Genomic DNA, 24,152 nt, shown 5'->3' with positions numbered 1-24,152 from the left:
AGGGAGAGGAAGAGATGGAGGGAGGAAGAGATGGGGAGAGGAAGAGAGATGGGGAGAGAGGGAGAGGAAGAGAGATGGGGAGAGATGGGGAGAGGGAGGGAGGGAGTGAGAGAGAGATGGGGAGAGATGGGGAGAGGGAGGGAGGGAGTGAGAGAGAGATGGGGAGAGAGAGAGGAAGAGAGATGGGGAGAGGGAGAGGAAGAGAGATGGGGAGAGGGAGAGAGGGAGAGGAAGAGAGAGAGAGAGAGATAAGGAGAGAGATGGAGAGAGGAAGAGAGAGAGAAAGAGAGATGTGTAGAGGGAGAGAGAGAGAGATGGGGAGAGGAAGAGAGATGGGGAGAGGGAAAGTGAGATAAGTGATGGAGAGAGTAGACAGACAGAGATAATGACAGAACTGGAGAGGGTGAAAGGACAGGTTGAAGAAGAGAGAGAGAGGCAGAGCGAGGGAGAGGGAGAGAGAGAGAAAGACAAAGATCCTGACATGCTCTTGTCCTGGATGAGGAGGTCCTGCTCTGCTCAGGCTAATTGGCAGGTGCAAGACAGACGGAGGGCAAGGGGGGAGGAGGGGTGGGGGTCATGGTGGCCGGGGCAGTTTGTGTGTGTGTGTGTGGGGGGGGGGGGGGGGTTGCAGACCCTTAAACAGAGAAGCAGCCATCAGAGCAGCCCTGCTGAGGTGAGATTCTGCTGTGTCATCCCCTTTGATTAGCCATGGTTCAAGTGTGGATTCACTGTGCTGCTAATTGCTGGTTCTTGCTGGCCTTGCCCGGCTGGTCCCTGAGTCAGAGCCAGCACCGACAAGTACAGAGGACTTCATACCACTCGCCATCCTCATTTATTCATTCAAATGAGACACAGCTGTTTGTGCTTGTGCTTGAATAGGACCTTTAAAAACACCCATAACACCTCGCTATTTTAGTCAGAGTAATAACAATCATAGATGTTTTTGTCAGACCCCTTTATCCAAAGCAACACAGAGTATGGGGGAACTGGAAACCAAACCTCTGGATCTGCAGTGAGATGCTCTGACCACTAAGCTATAGAGTGGCAGTTAAACAGACTGTACATCAGGGTGGAACTAAACATGAAAGATTAACAATGATTAGATGTTAACTACATGATATTCTTTACACTTCCTATTTTTGCTACTTTTTTCTTTGAATTCTCGTTCTCGTATCATATAAATGTGTTTACCAACACTGTAAACGCTGCGAGCTTCAGTTCTGCATGTAGACGTAACCAAAAGGGGATGTAATAGATCTGGATCCATTGACATTGTGTCTGAATCAGCTCCTATATAAATGTCAAGTCCTTCACAGTGCCAACACACAGACCGGTGATGATGAGGGTCAGATTGGCCTGTCGCGTGGATCTCATCTCCAGGCTGATAGCAGAAAGTAATTAAGTCTGGCTGGATCCCTGTGTTATAACGGAGTCAGACTCAGTGCTCTTGGAGAGCCAGGAGAGCCAGTCTGCTTGTCTCTCAGGACGGGTTGCTGTCACTCTCATTCTGTCTCTCTCCCCCATTTCTCTCTCATTCTCTCCCCCATTTCTCTCTCTCATTCTCTCTCTCCCTAATCTCTCTCTTTCCCTCTATCCCCCATCTCTCTCTTTCTCTCTCTCCCCTCTCTCTCTCCCCCTCTCTCTCTCCCCCCTCTCTCTCTCTCCCCCATATCTCTCTCATTCTGTCTCTTAGTCTTTCTGTCTCTCTCTCTCAGTCTCTCTCTCTGCCTCAGCTCCAGTCCTGTAGCTCCCTGTGTCTTTGATGTTCTCATTAAAGTGGGTTGATTTTAATTTGCACATTTGCATGAAGCAGCACATGCCGTTCTTCTCTGTCCTCCCCCTCCCCCCCCCCCCCCCCTTCTGATCTCTGTCTCGCTGTATTTTTGGAAGCTGTCCACAGAGACATTCTGACTGATTGAGTTACAGTCAGTTATTCAACAGTCATCTAACAGTCATCAGTGGGTTTATATGGATGTACCTGGCTTTTCCCTTAGAGTAAAGTGTGTTGGCTTGAATGTTATCTACAGAGTTTGTTATTAACACAGACAGCACCTGTAATGTTACAATGTTATACCTACTATGTGATGTTGTTGTTGTGGCTGCCACACTGTCTTCTGTGTAGTGATTCAATATTGTACTAACCACTAACCTAACCACTGTAATGCTGTTAGAAATGTATGCTTCTGGTCCTTGATTGTCTGCTGCACTCACTAAAGGCTGAATTTGCCTGTCTAGGAAAAAAAGAAAGTAAAAACAGTCCGCCAATTGAATATTATTGTTCTGTAAATTCCATGAAGGTTGACTTTGTCATCGATCAGCACAATTCTGAGGGTTTCTGAGAGAATGGGCTCAACATGCAGTTGATTGACAGCTTCACATCTCCTGCCTTCAGGACCAGTGGGAAGGGAGCCATGCAGATTGCGTAGGCGTCATTTTCACATGGACTGGAAGGAGAATTAGTATAATTATGTTGATACTGATCCTTGAAGCGAATTAAATCATCATGGTATTCAGTCATGGTTTCAGTATCAGTTCAAACTGCTGTACAGAAATAAGTGCATCACGATTGAATCACTAAAATGACTTTATAGAGGGGACAGTCTTCTTCAAGGGTCCGGTTGGTAGCCCTGCCTCCAGCTGTAGACCCTCTGGCTCTCTGACGCATCTGCCTGTTCCATAAAGACCCTCGTTCACTAACGATTAGCACGGTGTACCCCAACCACCCCCACGCCATCTCTCCAACTCTGCACTCCAGCTGTTCCAGGGAAAACAGCCATAAAATGATGATCCTTTTTCATTGTGTGCGCCACACCCAGAATCCTGTCCAGTATCCTACACTTCATTTTCATCCAGTATAGTGTTTAGGGAGTCAGGTGGCTGAACGGTGAGGGAATCGGGCTAGTAATCTGAAGGTTGCGAGATCGATTCCTGGCCGTGCCAAAATGACGTTGTGTCCGTGGGCAAGGCACTTCACCCTACTTGCCTCAGGGGGAATGTCCCTGTACTTACCATGTCGCTCTTGATAAGAGCGTCTGCTAAATGTAATGTTGTGTAGTTTTAATGCCACATCATTGTAATACAGCCCGGTGTTTAGTGTTGACAGATGTAGATTATAGTCTTGTGAACTGTTGGCTGTCACTTCCAAACAAAGTGAACTGAGGTAGATGTCAAGCAGGCAGGCAGTACGCCTGGCCTTGCACTGCTCCCAGCTAGTTCCTGGTTATGTCTGTGGGGAACACATGGAAAAATACCTGGGCCACTTTCATGTAAATTGTTGGAAAAATTGAAGATGTAACACATTTATCCTGTATAAGAACGATTCTGTGTTCAGCATTCCTTGTGTGTAGAGAAAGAGAGCCTAACCCCAAATCTGAACTCTGAGTAAACATTCAAGACCCTTATCTTGGGGCTAAGGAGTAAGAAGAGGGGGGGGGGGGTTGTTTTAAGGATATGCTGTGTGACAAAGACTATGGGTGGAGACGCAAAGGCGAATGACCATTTGTTGACACATAATGTGACGGAGCTTTTACGACCCCAAGACCGGAGATCCTGTTGTTGTGTTTCAATCACGGTTGATGTTGTAAACACGCACGCACACACGTGTGCCAAGTCTCTGCAAGGAGCCAATGAAGAAGAGCCATGGGACATTTGCATGCCTTTGTCTTAACCAATGACTAAAGAGCGGGGCTGCTTAAATAGCACAACATGCTAGCAGACAAACTTTGTAGCACAATGGCGTGTGATGTTTTTGTCTCCTTGTGGGCCGGCTGCAAGAATAAAGCTTTCTTAACTTGTTCACCGATTGGCTGTGCAATGTTTGATAGCTTTATAATTCTTACATAAATGGACTTGTCAGCGCTGTTGTATAAAGGCTCTCAGTTCACAATTCATCATGGATTCCATAATTTCATGCTATTAATAAATAAGCTATTTATTTGAGGTAAAGTTCAAACTTAAATCTAATATACAACCAGGTAGAAAAGGGACACAGGCAACTGCAATGGTTGTAGCCACTAGAGCATTAGTCTATTGTTTATATTCTTACGTTTTTGTTACTAATGTTATTGGTCTGTAGTTGCACTGCTACAAAGTCATCCAATAAAAGGTGAGTGAATATCTCTCACAAGGCTCTGCTATGTTCTATTCAGTCCTAATTATCCAAAGTAGACAGTCAAAGAGACTGTCAACAGACTTTCAAGAACGTCTTTTCATGAAAAGCATCCAATAGGTTCTTGCTGCATGACTAGGACTTGGACACATCAGAGAGAAGCTTAAGTCAGGCTATAAACAGACCCATGTCAGTGCTGTTGAGAAGAGAGGTTCCTTAACTACTCCAAACTACTCCTCCACTAAGCAGTTCATGGTATTGCACCAGAGTATCTTTGCAATCTTGTTGCACCCTAAACTCTCTCCTGTTCTATTCATTCTGCCAATTTATTTGCACTTCAGCAGCCTTCCTGCAATCTGAAATCTATGGGGGAAAGAGCTTTCTCTATCAGAGGCCCTAAGCTATGGAACACTCTTCCTTTTACTATTAGAAATGCCAATACCTTGTTTAAGGTTGACTTTGAATCTTTTTTTTTTTTTAGTTGTGGTTCCTGCTGTATGTTAGTAATTTTATGTTTAGTCTTTTCAGTGTGTTGGCATGGTGGTTGCTGATCTTAGTCCCTATCTTAGTCCTTATCATAGTCCTCTGCAGTCCTCATCGTCCCAGGATGCTGGTAGTCCTCCTCAGGTCCCAGGCTGCTGGTAGTCCTCCTCAGGTCCCAGGCTGCTGGTAGTCCTCATCAGGTCTGCTGGTAGTCCTCATCAGGTCTGCTGGTAGTCCTCATCAGGTCTGCTGGTAGTCCTCATCAGGTCCCAGGCTGCTGGTAGTCCTCTTCAGGTCTGCTGGTAGTTCTCTTCAGGTCTGCTGGTAGTCCTCCTCAGGTCCCAGGCTGCTGGTAGTCCTCCTCAGGTCCCAGGCTGCTGGTAGTCCTCATCAGGTCTGCTGGTAGTCCTCATCAGGTCTGCTGGTAGTCCTCATCAGGTCCCAGGCTGCTGGTAGTCTTCTTCAGGTCTGCTGGTAGTTCTCTTCAGGTCTGCTGGTAGTCCTCCTCAGGTCCCAGGCTGCTGGTAGTCCTCCTCAGGTCTGCTGGTAGTCCTCCTCAGGTCCCAGGATGCTGGTAGTCCTCATCAGGTCCCAGGCTGCTGGTAGTTCTCTTCAGGTCTGCTGGTAGTCCTCCTCAGGTCCCAGGCTGCTGGTAGTCCTCTTCAGGTCTGCTGGTAGTTCTCTTCAGGTCTGCTGGTAGTCCTCCTCAGGTCCCAGGCTGCTGGTAGTCCTCATCAGGTCCCAGGCTGCTGGTAGTCCTCATCAGGTCTGCTGGTAGTCCTCATCAGGTCTGCTGGTAGTCCTCATCAGGTCCCAGGCTGCTGGTAGTCCTCATCAGGTCTGCTGGTAGTCCTCATCAGGTCTGCTGGTAGTCCTCCTCAGGTCCCAGGCTGCTGGTAGTCCTCTTCAGGTCTGCTGGTAGTCCTCCTCAGGTCCCAGGCTGCTGGTAGTCCTCATCAGGTCTGCTGGTAGTCCTCATCAGGTCTGCTGGTAGTCCTCATCAGGTCTGCTGGTAGTCCTCATCAGGTCTGCTGGTAGTCCTCATCAGGTCTGCTGGTAGTCCTCATCAGGTCTGCTGGTAGTCCTCATCAGGTCTGCTGGTAGTCCTCATCAGGTCCCAGGCTGCTGGTAGTCCTCTTCAGGTCTGCTGGTAGTCCTCATCAGGTCCCAGGCTGCTGTTGGTCCTCATCAGGCTACTTTTGCTCCAGACAGAGCAGAGAGCTGTCTTCAATGTGTGTTTCCCTGGCAACGCACACATAAAAATACACAGCATGTATACACACACAGTCTGTGCACTGTGTGTGTACTGTGTGTGTGTACTGTGTGTGTGTACTGTGTGTGTGAGAGAGAGTTAGGGCAGGAGGGGAAGGGGAGGGGTACAGATCAGCCTTAAGAGTGTGTGTTGCTGTAATTACCTCAGGACTCCAAACCAAGTGGTTTATGACATGCTGTCATCTCTGTCCAGATAGAAGTGTGCTTTGATCTGAGCCTTCGGATGCCTGAGAGTATGTGTGCGCCTGAGGGGGGAAGAGTTCCATGAGGCCACTGGAAGGAGATCTGACATCTTACTGATGGGCAGCATATCCTCAGAGTGGTCTGGTCTGGTCAGTTTTGGTCTAGTCTGTAGTGGTCTGGCCTTGCCTGGTCTGGTCACTTTTGATCTGGTCTGTGCTGGTCTAGTCTGGTCTGGCTTATACTGGTCAGGTCTGTACTAGTCTGGTCTGGGCTGGGCTAGGTTGGGTTTTTTCTGGTCTGGTCTGGGCTAAATTATGCTGGGCTAGGTTGGGGTTGTCTGGTCTGGGCTAAACTTGGTTGGGCTAGGTTGGGCTTGTCTGGTCTAGGCTAAACTAAGTTGGGTTAGGCTGGGCTGGGCTGGGCTGGGCTTGTCTGGTCTGGTCTGGGCTAAACCAGACTGGGCTAGGTTGGGCTTGTCTGGTCTGGTCTTGCCTAAACCAGACTTGGCTAGGTTGGGCTTGTCTGGTCTGGTCTGGGCTAAACTAGGCTTGGCTAGGTTGGGCTTGTCTGGTCTGGTCTGGGCTAAACTAGGCTTGGCTAGGTTGGGCTTGTCTGGTCTGGTCTGGGCTAAACTAGGCTTGGCTAGGTTGGGCTTGTCTGGTCAGGTCTAGGCTAAACTAAGTTGGGCTAGGCTAAACTAGGCTTGGCTAGGTTGGGCTTGTCTGGTCTGGTCTGGGCTAAACTAGGCTTGGCTAGGTTGGGCTTGTCTGGTCTGGTCTGGGCTAAACTAGGCTTGGCTAGGTTGGGCTTGTCTGGTCAGGTCTAGGCTAAACTAAGTTGGGCTAGGCTAAACTAGGCTTGGCTAGGTTGGGCTTGTCTGGTCTGGTCTGGGCTAAACTAGGCTTGGCTAGGTTGGGGTTGTCTGGTCTGGTCTGGGCTAAACTAGGCTTGGCTAGGTTGGGCTTGTCTGGTCTGGGCTAAACTAGGCTTGGCTAGGTTGGGCTTGTCTGGTCAGGTCTAGGCTAAACTAAGTTGGGCTAGGCTAAACTAGGCTTGGCTAGGTTGGGCTTGTCTGGTCTGGTCTTGGCTAAACTAGGCTTGGCTAGGTTGGGCTTGTCTGGTCTGGTCTGGGCTAAACTAGGCTTGGCTAGGTTGGGCTTGTCTGGTCTGGTCTGGGCTAAACCAGACTGGGCTAGGTTGGGCTTGTCTGGTCTGGTCTGGGCTAAACTAGGCTTGGCTAGGTTGGGCTTGTCTGGTCTGGTCTGGGCTAAACTAGGCTTGGCTAGGTTGGGCTTGTCTGGTCAGGTCTGGGCTAAACCAGACTGGGCTAGGTTGGGCTTGTCTGGTCTGGTCTGGGCTAAACTAGGCTTGGCTAGGTTGGGCTTGTCTGGTCTGGTCTGGGCTAAACCAGACTGGGCTAGGTTGGGCTTGTCTGGTCTGGTCTGGGCTAAACTAGGCTTGGCTAGGTTGGGCTTGTCTGGTCTGGTCTGGGCTAAACTAGGCTTGGCTAGGTTGGGCTTGTCTGGTCTGGTCTGGGCTAAACTAGGCTTGGCTAGGTTGGGCTTGTCTGGTCTGGGCTAAACTAGGCTTGGCTAGGTTGGGCTTGTCTGGTCTGGTCTGGGCTAAACTAGGCTTGGCTAGGTTGGGCTTGTCTGGTCTGGTCTGGGCTAAACTAGGCTTGGCTAGGTTGGGCTTGTCTGGTCTGGTCTGGGCTAAACTAGGCTTGGCTAGGTTGGGCTTGTCTGGTCTGGTCTGGGCTAAACTAGGCTTGGCTAGGTTGGGCTTGTCTGGTCTGGTCTGGGCTAAACTAGGCTTGGCTAGGTTGGGCTTGTCTGGTCTGGTCTGGGCTAAACCAGACTGGGCTAGGTTGGGCTTGTCTGGTCTGGTCTGGGCTAAACTAGGCTGGGCTAGGTTGGGCTTGTCTGGTCTGGCTGATCTTGTCAGGTTGTCTCTCTCCCTGGTCTGGTCTGGTCTGGTCCAGTCTGCTGTGTTTGGGCTTGATCCATGTCATATCTTGTCGATGCTTGTCGAGTACCAGCATTGACATATCACAGAAGTCTGCTTTCTTGTTTCCATGTAACGCAACAGCTCAATACAGCACAAATACTGTCGTCTTTACCAGACTGTGTATCTCCAGCCCTCCCTAGACAGCTTCATCAACCCTCAAACCCACTGCAGCCACAGGCAACCTTCAAAGAGTTCCCCTTCTGGGCCCTCGTGTTCCTGTTACAGGGGAGGCGTCAGTTATGTTCCACCAGATAAACATTTTTACTGTTCTGTCTAACAGCACAGCTGGAATGGGGGCATTGTTATGACTAAGCAGAACAAAAGTCTGTGTCTAATAGTGCTGGCTCTCTGCAAAGTAAGCAAGCTCTGTCAGAGTTCCAAAGGGACTGATCATTAAAAACACGAAGACAGTCCAGAAACATCCTGTTGAGGAGTTGCCCTGTCAGCTATAATCGGCCCAAGCCTGCGCAGTGCTGCAGAACCTTCCTACGCTGTTCATACGGTAGCTCCATACCATGACTTGATCAGGAGAGTTAGATTGTGATACAATATATCAGGCTGTGGCCCACTGGAAGCTGAACCTCCTGATTATTGTTGTGTTTTCGTTATTTCTCTCCCCCAGTCCATTCACAATGACAACGCAGGTTCAAAACAAGAAAATCTGGTCTTCAAGTTATTTTCCTTTCTCGGTGAAGGATATCATTAAACATTTGCGACATGCACCCACATCATAATAGTTTGGGGAAAGAAAAATGAATCAAAACAAAAACATGTCTCCCCATTTCACAAGCAACTCAGGTTCATAGGGCTAATTTGATCTGTCTGCTAATGCAGTGCTCTCGCTGCTAACTTCCTCCTCACCCTCTTCTTCAGACTGACAAGTCTTTTGTTGCAGGGTCCCTGAGAGGCAGTCAATCCCATCTGGAAGTTCGGTTTATTTGTGTTTTTCTTGCCCTTTGAATCCTGCCCGCCAGATTCCACCTCCCTTCCCCTGGTTTTACTGACATAGATGGAGGCGTTAAGCCTTTAACATTTGCTGGAAGAAACCGTGACAATCTCAAAAACATTCCACCAAAACATCACGTCCCCTAACCATGGTGCCAATCTTGCGACATGGCCAAATTTTCAACAATATGTTCATCAATAGCTTGTGTTTTTGCCCACTGACTCTAGCTGATTTAGATAAAGATGCAGGCGTACCTAGACCAGGATAATTGGATAGTGCCCCAACCCTAAACCTAATTTAAATGATTATCGTGTTTATTTGGTTGCTTGACTTGATTTTGTTGATATTACCCCGTGCTGTCTTAATGAAATGTAATTGATTCACATCAAATAAGCCCCAGGCATGAAATAGATTTTTATGTGTTCAGCATTCGTTTAACAGCCTTTTTTCTCAAATAATTTGTAATCTTTGTATGTGGTCAGGCCGAGATGCATGCATACACACACACACACACGCACACACACACACACACACACACACGGACACACACGGACACACACACACACAGTCCAGTAATATTCCATCCTTTTTCCATTTTCCCAACACACACTCCTAGTACTGCCCAATACAACAGGATGTGACATATCTGTAAATGGCATTTACTGTGGCCTCTGATAAACACCCCTCCAGCTATCTAACCTTGAATCCCTCCCAGAGTTAGCTTTTAAGGTGCCTTCAAGGTGTTTGCAAAGCACCCTGTCCTTTGGGCTCCCAGCAGAGCACACACAAATGGACACACACATACACACACACTCATATAAACACACACAGACAGACACACACACACACTTACACATACACACAAATAAACACACACACACAGATATGAACACACTCACACACTTACATACACACACACAAATACACACACATAGATACAGACACACACACAATAGCAGGTGCTCTCCCAGTGTTACGAACCCTACCTTATCACGGTTTTGTTATTGTGACCTTTACCTTTGCAGCTCTGCACATACTAATCCTATTGTTGTCTCTGGCCAAATAAATCCAATGTCCTCAGAGAGGAAGCAGAGAAGCACCAGAGAGCCCACTGGGAGAAAAGCTGTTTTACATCGATAAGAGCCTTCAACAGAATCCTTCAACACGATACCGGGAAGTAACATTAAGTAGCTGTAAGACCGTATCTTAGTTTTGTTTGGGACTTTGTTTTACACAAGATTACCGTGTGCGACAGTACAGATAAATAAAACCCTTTTCCTCTTTCCTCCTCCGAGTGGCATGAATTGAATTGTGATGGAGAGGCAGTAAACGGAATCTCTTACATTTCTTCAGTTTCTCTGACGCGCCGGGATGAGTCTCCGCTGAATTTGTGCTCTTGGAAGTTTTGTGTGCCACGACGCAATCACAAATGTTCATGACGAGTTTTGAAAAAGTACTTCAGATGTTCTTTGACATGCCAAATGGCGTGTCATCCTGATTTTATGGCTTGTCTTCCAATGACTCGAGGTTAGCGTCAGCCCCTGTCCACTTGAGGGCAATCAGCCATAGTGACTTCATCCGTGTCTTGATTGCGGCGTCTGCAGTCTGTGATTTAAAGGGTTAGAGGGTTCGCTCCTTCAGTTCATCCCCTTGTCCCGTCGTCTGACAACTTTCTGAGGGCAGATAACAATTATAGGATTTTAAACTCTCTTTCTGATTTATATTATTCTGCTTAAATTATTCATGCTGATGTCAAGCTGTTTTGCTGCTGAGGGTCGTCACTCGGAGACAGCTATAGACACCCCACCCAGCAGAGCTTCAACCACACTCGCTTACAACCCACAATGAATGATTCATTCCATTCAGAAGATACATATTCCCTTTGGTTGTTAGGGTTTGCCACAAATAAGTGTCATATAAGAAGAAAGTGAAGCTATTCATATCTCCTGTCAGGTGCATAGTATAGCTGTTGAGGAATGTTTGTTTACTCATTGATATTCAGTTCATCCTTTATCTGCTGAGACACAATCCTATGTTGTGCTACTGTGGAGCTGGCCTTAGACAGAGATCAGGCTTGTATGGGGTGTGTGTGTGTGTTCTTGTATGGGGTGTGTGTGTGGTCTTGGCCTTGTGTGTTGTGTGTTTTGTCTTGTATGTTGTGTTTTGAAATAGCAGGCTATTGTTAACATATCTATGGAAGTACTTTTCATACCTGGTCTGGTCTGGTCCTTCCTCCTCTCCCTCCTCCTCGTCCTCTTTCTTTTTCTGTTACTCCTCTTCCTTTCCCTCCTCTCCCCTTCCCTCCTCTCCCCTTCCCTCCTCTCCCTCCTCTCCCCTTCTCTCCCTCCTCTCCCTCCTCTCCCTCCCTCCTCTCCCCTCCTCTCCTCTCCCTCCTCTCACTCCTCTCCCCTTCCCTCCTCTCCCTCCTCTCCCTCCTTTCCCCTTCTCTCCCTGCACACTGCAGACCACCTCCTGGTGAGAACAGGCCCGCTGCAGAGAGCCCTATAGTGAGCGGACAGCAGTCCAGTAAACAGTGTGTTTCAGTCAAGGCGAGATGTGCTAATCCCTCCAGAGATGAAGCAGGGCTGGGCTCCTAGCTGCTGTTAGCAGGGCAGCAAGGAGGCAAGGAGAGGCCACCATGGTGCACACTGAATAACAGGTTTTCTCCCTCACTTTTATTCAAATAGCAGGACTTGTAACCTTCATATGTTCAGGATCTCAAGGACATGGTTGAAATGCAGTTGAATATGTCTACAGTGGAACGACACACACACACCCAAACACACCACACTACCCTCAACCCCCCCGGCCTCCCTCAGACCTCCTCCCTTCAACCCCTCCAGCCTCCCCAACCTGCCCTAGCCTCCTCCCCAGCATCCCCCAGCCTCCCCCAACCTCCCCAGCCTCCCCCCAGACCACCCCAGCCTCCTCCCCCTGCCTCCTCAGCTTGCTAGAAGGGAAGGATGGATGGGAGGGAGTACAGAAAGAAAGAAAGAAAGAAAGAAAGAAAGAAAGAAAGAATGAAAGAAAGAGAAAGAAAAAGGAAGAAAGAGCACACAAAGTAAGAATGAAGGGACGAGTGTGGAGGTGGTTTTCCCTGCCTGCTCCCCAGGGTTAAGGGATCTCTGTGTGGGACACACCCAGTGCTGCTTCTGCCCGGCTTGTGTGTGCTGTATTCGTCTCTCTCTCAGACTGACAGCTTCTCTTTCTGATAACACGCTACCTTCCCCTTCACCCTGCCCTTCACCCTCTCTCTCTCTCTCTCTCTCTCTCTCTCTCTCTCTCTCTCTCTCTCTCTCTCTCTCTCTCTCTCTCTCTCTCTCTCTCTCTCTCTCTCTCTCTCTCTCTCTCTCTCTCTCTCTCTCTCTCCCCCTCCCTCCCTCTCTTTCTCTCTCTCCCCCCCCTTTCCATTTTTTCTAAGGAGAATGAGAGAGGGACAAAATTGAAAATGTAACATTTCAGTTGGACTTTTGTCCCACATGCTGTGGGAAGTGTAAAGGGCTCCCACATGTCACTGCCTTGGAGCAGGAATGGTTTTACGATTGAGTCAAATATTACAGTCCAAATTCTGAGGGAAAGGTTATATTAACATATAGATTTCTTAATTGCATAGAATGCTCTTCCTGCTTTGTCTGCTTGCGTTTGAACAGCTTTGTCAAATGGCCCTGAGGAGCTTCTATCCAGACCCAAGCAAGGGTTAGATGAGGTGAGAATGAGAGTCTCTCCTCCTCGGGTGAATTGGTACAGACTCGCTAGGGAGTTAGATTATTATTTTTTGATCATTACATTTGTTGTTTCCTTGTTCACAGACAGTGCCCATTCCTTACAACATGTGTCTAAGATGTGTTTTAATCCCTGTTCCTGTAATCGACAAACAATCGAACTTGATTTCTTTGCCTTCTAGGGGTAGTCCTGGGCTTGCAGACCCTGTACTGTTTTGTACTGTTGATTCAAGGTTTTCAAATAATTTAATTATGGATGTTTGGTTAGAATGTAGTTCTTTTCTGGAGGATTATAAAGATTGTCTTTCTTTCTGTTTCTTGGAAGCGTCTCTTGCTCTGAAACACATCTCTCTCTCTCTCTCTCTCTCTCTCTCTCTCTCTCTCTCCCTCCCTCCCTCCCTCTCTCTCTCTCTCTCTCTCTCTCTCTCTCTCTCTCTCTCTCTCTCTCTCTCTCTCTCTCTCTCCCTCCCTCCCTCCCTCTCTCTCTCTCTCTCTCTCTCTCTCTCTCTCTCTCTCTCTCTCTGGAACACATCTCTCTCTATCTCTCTGGAACACATCTCTCTCTCTCTCTCTCTCTCTCTCTGGAACACCTCTCTCTTTCTGAAACACATCTCTCTCTCTCTCTCTCTCTCTCTCTCTCTCTCTCTCTCTCCCTCCCTCCCTCCCTCCCTCCCTCCCTCCCTCCCTCTCTCCCTCCCTCCCTCCCTCCCTCCCTCCCTCCCTCCCTCCCTCCCTCTCTCTCTCTCTCTCTCTCTCCCTCCCTCCCTCCCTCCCTCCCTCCCTCTCTCTCTCTCTCTCTCTCTCTCTCTCTCTCTCTCTCTGGAACACATCTCTCTCTATCTCTCTGGAACACATCTCTCTCTCTCTCTCTCTCTCTCTGGAACACCTCTCTCTTTCTGGAACACATCTCTCTCTTTCTGGAACACATTTTCTCTCTCTCTGGAAGACATCTCTATCTCTCTGGAACACATCTCTATCTCCCTGGAACACATCTCTCAGTCAGATGTCTCAGTCAGTCTCCCTAGGACACGAGAGGACTAGGAGGCTTAGAGCCCTATGGAAGAGGCCTCAGATCACATTAAGACTTTCACCACCTGTGTAAAAGGGTTTGAATGGATTTGTTGGAGAATCAGCTTGATTATACTTGAAAGAAGCCCCCCCCCCCCACCCATTCCCTCCCCCTCTTCTTCCTCTAGTCCTATCGGGGCCGGGAGGCCGGAGGAGAGAGTGAAGCAGCGGGGTCGCTGTGAAAACATTTAGAGGAATCAATGCAATCTAGTTGAGAAAGCCTGTCAGGTCTTGCTCCAGGACTCAGTCATGGGGCTTATGTGTGAAAAGTAATTTTCTCCTGCGTCCTCACATCTGCGCTTTCTCAGAAGCGTGACCAGGACAGACCGGCCTCTGCCCCCTCGCTCGCCCGCTCGCTCGCCACACTCGCTGCTCTGGTGGACGTGTGCGGTCTGGAGTGACTGGTGTTGAGAAATGGGTCGGCTTGATTGTTGAATTTGATCAATGTTTAGTTTTCAGTCAGAAATATCTACCTCTTACTCGAGTCCAGGACTCTCACAGAAGCACATTGGTAACAGTTCTCTGCGGCAACACTCATCATAGTCTCCATCATGTGCTCCCCAAAAATACCCTCCCCCGCAAATTCGTAGTTGCAAGAGATGAACTATTTTCAATCGTCAAAAATGCCCCAGTGCTTAATTGCTGCATTAGCAACACCCTAGCTCTAATATCCGCAGGCGCATGACTGCCAGGGCTGTGGGGGGCGAGTTGCATCATTTCAAACCTCATTTAACACTGAACCATGCCCCCTTCTAAAGCCCAAATTGCCCACCGCAGAGCTGCAGAGAGGCTCCAGACATTCATTAGCTTAATGAAAACAGGCCACTCTCCTGCAGCCTCACGGCAAGCGCCCCTCGCACCGTAGCAGCCTGGACCATCTGCTCCAGGGCTCCCAGCCAGCTGGAGGAGACTCCTGTCAGAGTGACTGGAGGAGAGGCAAGGCACGAGGGAGGGAGGGAGGGAGGGAGGGGGGAGGGGGGAGGGGGGGAGGGGGGGAGGGGGGAGGGGGGAGGGAGGGAGGGGGGGAGGGAGGGAGGGGGGAGGGGGGAGGGAGGGAAATACAAATAAAGAAAGACAAAACAGAAAGATGGTGACGTCTTGTTGCTATTGAACACCTCTGCATGCCCCGTGAGAGCTGTGATGATGAGAGTGTTGGTTCACCATGTCAGAGTCTCCAGCTGTGCTGAGAGCTAGCTGCTGTGCTGGGAGCTAGCTGCTGTGCTGGGAGCTAGCTGCTGTGCTGGGAGCTAGCTGCTGTGCTGGGCTGGCAGCAAGCTAAGGCTGCATGGTAACAAGGTTATCAGCATTTGGATGGTGGTCGGGTAACTGCAGTTGACCAACTGCTTCACTCTGGAGGTGGCCCATTATCAGGCAGCACCAAACGAAACATTTGAAGGTCAAGTAATTAATTTCAAAAACATTAGTGCCATGGTCCAGGAATTTCAACAGCAGATGACCTTTCCTGCCGATTCTATTTGGCTGCTCGTGGAATTATCAATTACGTCAGATCATTTGCAGTACCCCGACTGTGCGTGTTGGCTTGCTGTGTTTGGTAATCTTGTATCCTTCCCCCCTCAAGGATGATACTGCCGATCCTGCAGTCCTTCAGCCAGTGGCCTGTGATCACTGAGCTCAGGGTCAGAGTAGATGATGGTCGTCACCCCCGGCCCCTGTAATGAAGATTGCAGTGCAGGCGGGCCCCCTGCCTGCGAAGGAGGGCTTTATAAGGACCCAGCAGGGGCATGGTGAGGGAGGAGTCTCCAGGCCTGCACCCCAGGCCCTGCCGCTCTCACTCCATCTTCTGGATGGTATTACTTGATTTCACATTGGGGGGCAGAAACTCATTATTTCTGGCTTTATCCCGGGTCTGACCTCTGGAATGTTCCGGGGGAACGTTATTGGCTTGTGTGCAGGCATTGTGCTTCCTCTCCCCCAGCATCATTGATGACCCTGAGCGTCAATAAGACTCATGGCTGGCCCGGAGCAGGATGAGCTGGGATGATGAGAGAGGAGCCTGCAGGATTGCTCCTACATTCGGAGGTCCATTCACCTTCTTAATGTACAGCACACAGGGCTTGCTCATATTGATCTGCTACACAGGGCTTCCACCCAGAGGTTTCCCGCATTCCCCCATCCTTAGTGCTAGGAGCTATCGAAAAGGGGTTGTTTGCTGGACATCGATCATTCATATCAAACACTAATCTTTTTAACTCTCATGATGTTTTCTTCAATATGTTGTGATTTCTACCTTCTTTTATAACGGGGGGGGGGGGGTGGGGGGGGTTCATGGAGGGAGGTCAGGGTGGAGGTGTGTTGGTAAAGCATTCTTCTCTTCTCTTCCTTCCTTCACAGTTTAATTTTGTTGGGAAGCTCCTGGGGCCGAGGGGGAACTCGATGAAGAGGTTGCAGGAGGACACGGGAGCCAAGATGTCGATTCTAGGGAAAGGCTCCATGAGAGACAAAGACAAGGTAACGTGCACTTTTGTGTGTTTTCGTTGATCTTTTTGCCACTTTTTGTCAGCTTAATACTTAACCGAACCGAGAGAAAAGTCTCTCTCTGCAGCACACTCCAGGCACATCATCATAACTATTGAACAGAAAACGTTTTACTCTCTCTAAAATGGACACAGCAATAACTCAATAAATAAAACAACTATTCAGTCAGGCTAAACATTTCCAGATGCCGTGAATGATTTCTCAGCCTGGGGCGGAAACAGCGTAGGCCTACTGTAATATGATCTGTTCACTGCAATATAGGAATGTCGTCTTCTTTGTAGGAAAACCTCAGAGGATACAATGTCTTTGCTTAGCCTTAAACTGAACATCTGCCCATTAGAAGCACTGGAAGTGGCTGTCGAAACATGACTATTCACAAACAATGGTTAGTATGCTGTCAGTTATGTGTTGAGGCACTAGAAAAAGAGAGTTCTTGAATGGTGTTTAGCAGACCTTGACATTTCCTGAAAGGGTTGATACGCAACCAGAATGACCTGGAGTCTGTCTGGTGGTGCATTGCACCTTGTTTCAGTCTTGCTCTCATGTACATTCAAGCCCCAAGCAAGGATTTGGATTGAGTAAAGAGTCGTCCTTACATCCATCCAAATCCATAACATGCTCCTGCTGAACAGAACAGGTGAAAGTCTGGGCCCTGGCTTATACAGTGTTTTGGTAGGTTGCCTGCCCTGTGGCCATGTTGGCTGTGACAGGCCTGTGCTACAGAAAGCTTCCCAGGTAGCCTGTAAGAGAGACCGGCATACAGTGCAGACTGGGTCCAGGCCATTCATTCTCCTGTCTGGAGGTCCCCTGGCAGCAAGCTTTTCAGAGGCAAGACACAGGATCAGCCAGGCCCAGGGAGAGAGCACCGCGGCAGGGCTGCATGGCGCTCGTGGTCTGGGTGATTCCTGGAGCTAAAGAGGATACAGCAGTGCTGTTGTTGTTTTGACTGTGACCCGGCTGTGACACGGCTGTGAGACGGCTGTGACACGACTGTGACACGGCTGTGAGACGGCTGTGACACGGCTGTGACACGGCTGTGACACGGCTGTGAGACGGCTGTGACACGGCTGTGACACGGCTGTGACACGGCTGTGACACGGCTGTGAGACGGCTGTGATTCGGCTGAACAGCAGTGCTGTTCTGCCCTACAAAGCTAAAAGACCGTAACTCGCCGAAGTGTAGAACTGAGAAAAACGACTTCAAAGTTTTTGCACTTTCAAAGTAGTTGTCCTGCCAAATGCATTTTAGGTAGGACACTGGAAATCTAGAAGTCTGATGTTTTAGTGATTACACATGATCTAAACTAGACATGAAATGTTGAAATTGTTGATCTTAAACTGCACTTTTGACCCATATTTTGAAGTTACAGTAGTATACCATAGTCTATCGTAAGTGGTCATGCCAAGGCAAAATACAGTAACTTCCGTTTCTTCGCTCACTTAGTTGCTTATCCCGATATAAACTCTGTATATTATAAGCCAATGTAACATACACGTGGATACCTGTCACAAGACTCACAAGACAAGAGTGTTTTTGATTTAACTGCCAAAATCATTTTCGACAAAATTTAAGTTACGGTCTTTTGCCTTTGCACGGCAGTGTTGTTGTTGTGACTGTGACATGGCTGTGACATGGCTGTGACATGGCTGTGACACGGCTGTGACACGGCTGTGACACGGCTGTGACACGACTGTGACACGGCTGTGACACGGCTGGGACACGGCTGGGACACGGCTGTGACATGGCTGTAACCCTCAGCTCTGTGTAAACACCGATCGGTGCAGCTCAGTGGTAGAGCACCTGAAGATGGAAAGGTTGCTAGTTCGATTCCCCCCCTGCTATGGATAGCATAGACCAAAGAACACTTTTTTGTTTTTATTCTGCCAAACGACCCGCAGACTGAGCAGCCAGGAGACGAGGTGAGGACGTGAAGCTAACCAGTCACGGTCGCTCACAGGATCAGGTCCGTAAGACATCCCAATGGAGGGAAGAACATGGAAAAGAGTCAGGGTTTGTCAGTTTAGATGTTCAGCTGTCTAGCCGTCTCTGCCATGTGTCCCAGACAATTGTGTGTGATATCTTATTGTTCTATGTTTTGATTAAATCATGCCTCAAAGTAAATTAATTACTACTGTAGGTGTGACTCATAACAGCTGAATTGGTTCACAAGTAACTAAAGGTGAATATCAAAAATGAATATATGTTTACATAAATAATTAGCTGTGAGGGCTTCAAATGATACCACACAGTACGTTGACAACTTTGTACAAATCCATCAGGATTTATTTGGCAATATATCTACACGTCTGCACGGCTTTGAAATGTGCAATATAAGTCAGCTTGTCCCGCCTCAAACTAACCTTCATCGTTGAATTGTTCACAGACAGAACTCATTACTGATCTAACAACTTCTGCAGAGTTTGTCATATTCATTAATTAATTGGATGAAGCCAAAGTTGTTCTAGCACACCCTGCCTCTCATGCTGCATAACGCTGGTCTTTGGCTCCTGTGGTTTCTCTGAGGGGAGTGCCATGGTACCAATCAGTGTGGAATTGTTTAATTTTTCCTAGCCTTACTCTCTCTCTCTCTCTCTCTCTCTCTCTCTCTCTCTCTCTCTCTCTCTCTCTCTCTCTCTCTCTCTCACATTCTTCTGATAACAGGAGGCAAGCAGGATCCTGTTCCGCAGGGAGAGAGAGCATCGTTTCATTCCATTCTGTTCCCCCAGTATCTCAACCTTAAGGCTGCCTTACAAAACAGCTATTTATGCTTTGTGCAGCTGATTATGACTACAAGGAACAGGATTCTATACTGTCTTGTTTGGTTTTGAGGAAATTTCTGCAATGAAAGCAATTTTTCACTCCAAACAGGCTGCATAATTTATGTTCGAGGTCTCGGGGAACCGTTTTCAAACGTTTCTCCCAGACACTCTATTGCAGAGCTTTAAATGCGAGCTCTCTTGTGTGGGGGTCATTTCCTCCTGTTGCAGGATAGACAATTAAAACTCGAGTGACTGAATGGAGACAACGTTCTAGGATGTCCTAAATACATTAAACGTAATTTCTGTACAAATAACAAATATAAAGCCAGCTCCGACTCATCTGGGAGGAAGCCCGTGTCATGTGGCACTTGCGTGGTTTCAACTGGAGAAACTAGGGCAAGCAACATTGTAAAGGATAACTTGAGACAAAGAGAGACTTTGGATGCGAGCAGGGAACTGCAGAGGCACCGCTGTACTAGATAAGGCTGGAGCACGAGCGAAGGCGCTGGTATACATGCTCGCTAAATAACTAGAATATATTGTGTCTTTCTCACACAATTAATCCGGAAGTCGGTACAACAGGCTCCACCATGGGTGTGGAATAATTGCACAATTGAGTAAGGGGTGAAGGGGGGTTTAATATTTGACAAACAACCAAAGCTATTCCTCTATGGTTTAAAGGAAGAGGAGAAACTGAACAGTGCCTAAACTTTAACCAAATAATGCCAATACCAATATAATTACAGTTATTTAACTCTATGGGTTGAATCAGAGCAAGAATCTTTAAGAGCAAGGTTAAATAAAACATATACATTTAATAGCATTGCAAATGAATGAAATCAATTGCAAGGCAAACATGTTACAAATTGAAGGTTTAGAATGTTACCTACTCTACCTGATTATTGTAAATCGGAGAGAGAAAGCAAGAGGTGAGGAAGAAGGAGTAGGACAAGCCAGAGCTGAGGAGAAGGTTTCAGGAGATCAAGAATCCACAGAACAATGCTCCACAATTCCCTTTATACCCAAGAACAACCAATCAGACAACAGCTTGACCCTTATCAACATGTGACTAGCAATGCTACAGTAAGTTACACAATGAGGTGTGAGACCCACCAAGCAGAGACTCCGTCCAGCAACTCCAGATGTTAGCATATGAGAGGAGGGGGCAGGGTGTCACCCAGCCTTACAATGGCTAGTGTCTCTAACCAATCAGTTACATTTACATTTATTCATTTAGCAGATGCTTTTATCCAAAGCGACTTCCAAGAGAGACCTTTACAAAGTGCATAGGTCACTGATAATAACAACAAGATAGCCTCAAAGCATCACGGGTAACCAAAACAAGAAGCACACATTGTGAACAACATAAAAATAAGTGCCAAAGGGAAGAACCATAAGAGCATGTAGTTAAGCAGGTTACAATTAAACATGAATCTCTAAGTGCAAGTGTACCTGTAGAAAAAGCAGCAACAGTAAAAATAAAAATAAGATTAACTAAAATAGAATATTTTGCCAATTGTCAAACAGCTCTCAATGTCGGGTTGTGTGTGAAAATATTTGAGTAGGCTAACTATGCAGAGACCTAAATTCACAAGGCTGAGAAAGAGGTTTGCCATCGTAGAGTGCATGCTGTCTCCGAGGAGGGCTATACCCTGTAGCATGATGACCCAGGCCATCCACAGCCTCACCCTGGTTAGTTACCAATTTCATAATAAAAAATAATCCTGTACTAAGCCAGGGTAACACAGTAGACATGACAGCTTCTTCTGCAAACAAGCTGGACATTTATGCAATGGAAGCCCTGGAGATTGATATATTGCGTTTAGCTCTATAAATACATATAGCTCTATAAATACATGTTCTTGGTTGACTGTCTGGTGGCCTGAATTTCAAACTGTGGTTGTGGTAAGAAAATACAATAGCTGATTAAGAGTAATGTTTGTAGAGGGAGCAGTACTTCTCCAATGTGCTGCTCCTCAGCTCGTCCTCCCAACACACACTAACATTTCGATGGCTACTTTGTGGACCTTTTTGCGGAATCTACGCAAACGCGCCTTTGGTGACATGAACTGACATGAACGATAACAAATGTTGCCATGTTGACAGCTGCAGTAGCCTGGCATCAGCATTTCCCCTTTATGTTGTAACTTGGTTCAGACTGCTATTGTAAGTGTCCGTACAGTGTGTGTGGAGGTTTGTGCATGTCTGTCGTGGCTGACTGCAGACACTGTCCGCTGCACGCTACAGATGTGAAACAGCATGGCTGACTGATGAATTGGTTTAGAGGGTTCCCTAGTTTGTGATGTTAGTTGTGTTGTATTCAACTGTGTGGAGCTGAGTTTGACCTACACTATGTATAGGTGTGTCTAGTGAGGGGATTACTCCATTGTAGTGCTGCACATCTAAATATGCACTTGCATTTTGCGGAAATAGAAGTACTTTGTTACTGTTGTTTGCTGGCGACGGTCTTTCCCTTCAAAGTTACATCCTCCCGAAATGTATCCACAGAAACAAAAAACATTGTTATTTTGTCACCTTTAGGAAATGGTATTGGTGTACTGGGATTAAACCACTTTCATTTCATTCATTCTTTTCTTCACAAACATCTTAATAGGCAGCTTTTAGAACAAACCTGTGTGTTGCTAACCGAACGGTGTAAAAGGAAAGTTTCACAAGCGAATAAATGTCATCCAAGGCTATGGTTCTCTCTTTCTTTCAGGAAGCACAAGAGGTACAAACATCTTCTTCTACTGTTCAAGTAATGTCAAAAGGAACATTGTTCTCATTTCATTCACAAAGTCCATTGACATAAAAGTCACAAATTGGATGTCTCTGATGATGTCTCTGAACGACTCTGTAAAAGAAATGTACACAAGGCCAGACTATTATTAAACCAAATCATAGAATTTAGTCTGTGCCCAGCAGCACATCTCCAAAGAAGTTCTAGGAATGTTGTGATTTGTAAAAGTCCCTCATCAGTCCCCAATCCAGATGTCTAACAAGACGTCTCAGGTCATGAGTATGGGAATCAGGAGGTGTTTTATTGGCTTGTGAAGATGTGACAAAGAAGAGGAGGTTGTCATTGATCAAGCCTCTGTAAGAACCCACCAACACCAAAGCCCATCAACTCTCTCTCTTTCTGCATGCCAGAGAGCCCAAGCTAATTAACACAAGAAGGTAACTGAGGCGGTCGTAATTACCGGCTTTTTAAAGAACTGTTCAGACAGTTCAGAGGACGACCTTCAGCAATCACAGAACTCAATGGAAGGTCACTGGTGCTTCTGAGTTTGCTGAGCCAATAAGGGAGCTCTCTGGGAGATGATTGGACGTGTACAATGAGATTAGCCAATCAAGAAGCTCTTCTACATGTGACTGGAGTGGGACGAGCCAATCCGGGAGCTTTGTTAAAGGTGATAGGTATTGTAGACTCGGTCAGGTTGGGATTTAGTAATAGATTGAATGTTTCTTGAGGTAAATTTCCCAGAAACCAGGAAGCACTACTCCAGAGCAGATGGGATGCTAACTCTCAGGACTGAGAGTTAGCATTAGCATTAGCATAATCGTGAAAGGTTTGACAGCTAACATGGTAGTTTGCAATTCTTGGACGTGAACCCTGGAGCCTTCTTCAAGGGTCTAGCAAACAATCACACTGTGCTGCTCACTGGTTGGAATTTATTTTCAGACATCACATGCCTACTCACCAGGAGGGACCCCGTATCTGCAATGCTCATTTCAGTTCTGTTCAAATATTTTATGTTTTACAACCACTAATATCGTGCTGTGTCTGTCAGTCACTGTCAGTTACAATCTAAGAAGCTGACAAACAATATAAAGAAAAATATATACTCATTTCACTTTGCCAACCATGCTGATATGATGATACTGGTGCACAACCGTTTCCTTAACTGAGTCTGAATCTGACTGAGCCTCACGCATGGATGGCTCTGTCTCTCTGATCTTTCCTCAATAGCAATAACAATAATTATAGTAAGAATAATAATGACAACAATCATAATACTAATATCTTCTATTTATAATGCTCTTTTCTCATACTCAATGCTCATTCACAGGTCAACCCAGCGCAGGCAGGTGGCAGGCATGGCACAAGTCCTGTGGTAAATCATCATAGATCCAGAATTTCTTAATGATGATGAGAGAGTAGGCTAGATGTGCTTCTTTCACTTTGTAAAAACAGGGGCATGTTAAACAACATATTAATCATAGCAGATACTGCTACGACATACTTTAAAATACTGTAGAGGAAGATGTACTGTAAGCCTGTCAGTACAGACACACCAACAAAAAACGATCACATTCTTTAGTTGATGTATGTCTCACATGGAATTAGCTCTGTGGGTGTGTGAGATAACCCCCCCCCCCCCCCCCCCCCCGTGTGTGTGTGTCCCCTAGACACCTGGCCTGATTTGTCCGTGTTTTTCTCTCCCCTTCTAACAGGAAGAAGAATTAAGGAAAAGCGGAGAGGCCAAGTATGCCCATTTGAGCAACGATCTGCACGTTTTAATTGAAGTCTTCGCTCCTCCTGGAGAGGCCTATTCCCGCATGAGCCATGCCTTGGAGGAGATAAAGAAATTTCTAGTTCCAGTAAGTTCTTCCAAACCCATTCCATTGTCTCAAATCCCTGCAGGGTGATTGAGATCGGTACTTGGAAATGGAGAGGACCTGGTGCTCCTTGGCACTCTCCTCCCAGGCCTGTCCAGTCTCCCAGGTGGAATGACACTTTAAGGGGTTAAGAAAAACTGGTTAAACAAACCGACTGACTGGCAGATTGCAATTCTGGGAAGCCATAATAACCAAGATGAGGCATATAACGTAATCTGAAGTTCACTGTAGCATAGAAATTAAAAAAAATGTGACAAGGTTGTGAAGACGTGTTCTCCCCAGAGCTGCCACGTCCACCAAACCCTCTGTTAACTAGAACTCAAATGTATTCAGCAATTAACAACTGCAGTGTGAAACAACTTGCCATGCTTTGCAAGCATCGTGCATGCCTAGAGCAGATAGCAGTAATTAATGTGCGTACTGTATTGCATCACTAAGTTGAGGCAGTAAATATGAATAACTCCACGTAAGACTGCAGGTGGGGACGC

The 24,152-nt window shown here is 47.1% G+C and overlaps 1 protein-coding gene across 2 annotated transcripts in view; it reads left to right on the top strand.

The window, feature by feature from the left end:
• Positions 1 to 24,152, top strand: part of khdrbs2 (KH domain containing, RNA binding, signal transduction associated 2) — a 59,619-nt gene that overhangs the window by 14,349 nt on the left and 21,118 nt on the right. For both annotated transcript variants that reach the window (XM_084710185.1, XM_084710186.1), the window contains exons 3-4: positions 16,142 to 16,258; positions 23,500 to 23,646. In XM_084710185.1, coding sequence (XP_084566311.1) covers positions 16,142 to 16,258; positions 23,500 to 23,646 — 264 coding nt within the window. The remainder of the gene's footprint in view (positions 1 to 16,141; positions 16,259 to 23,499; positions 23,647 to 24,152) is intronic.

This window comes from Hypomesus nipponensis, chromosome 11 (assembly GCF_054491055.1).
Source record: "Hypomesus nipponensis isolate SF chromosome 11, ASM5449105v1, whole genome shotgun sequence".
Classification (NCBI taxonomy): domain Eukaryota; kingdom Metazoa; phylum Chordata; class Actinopteri; order Osmeriformes; family Osmeridae; genus Hypomesus; species Hypomesus nipponensis.
The sequence above is the reverse complement of the archived record's forward strand: the minus strand, read 5'-3'. Positions and strand labels throughout refer to the sequence as shown.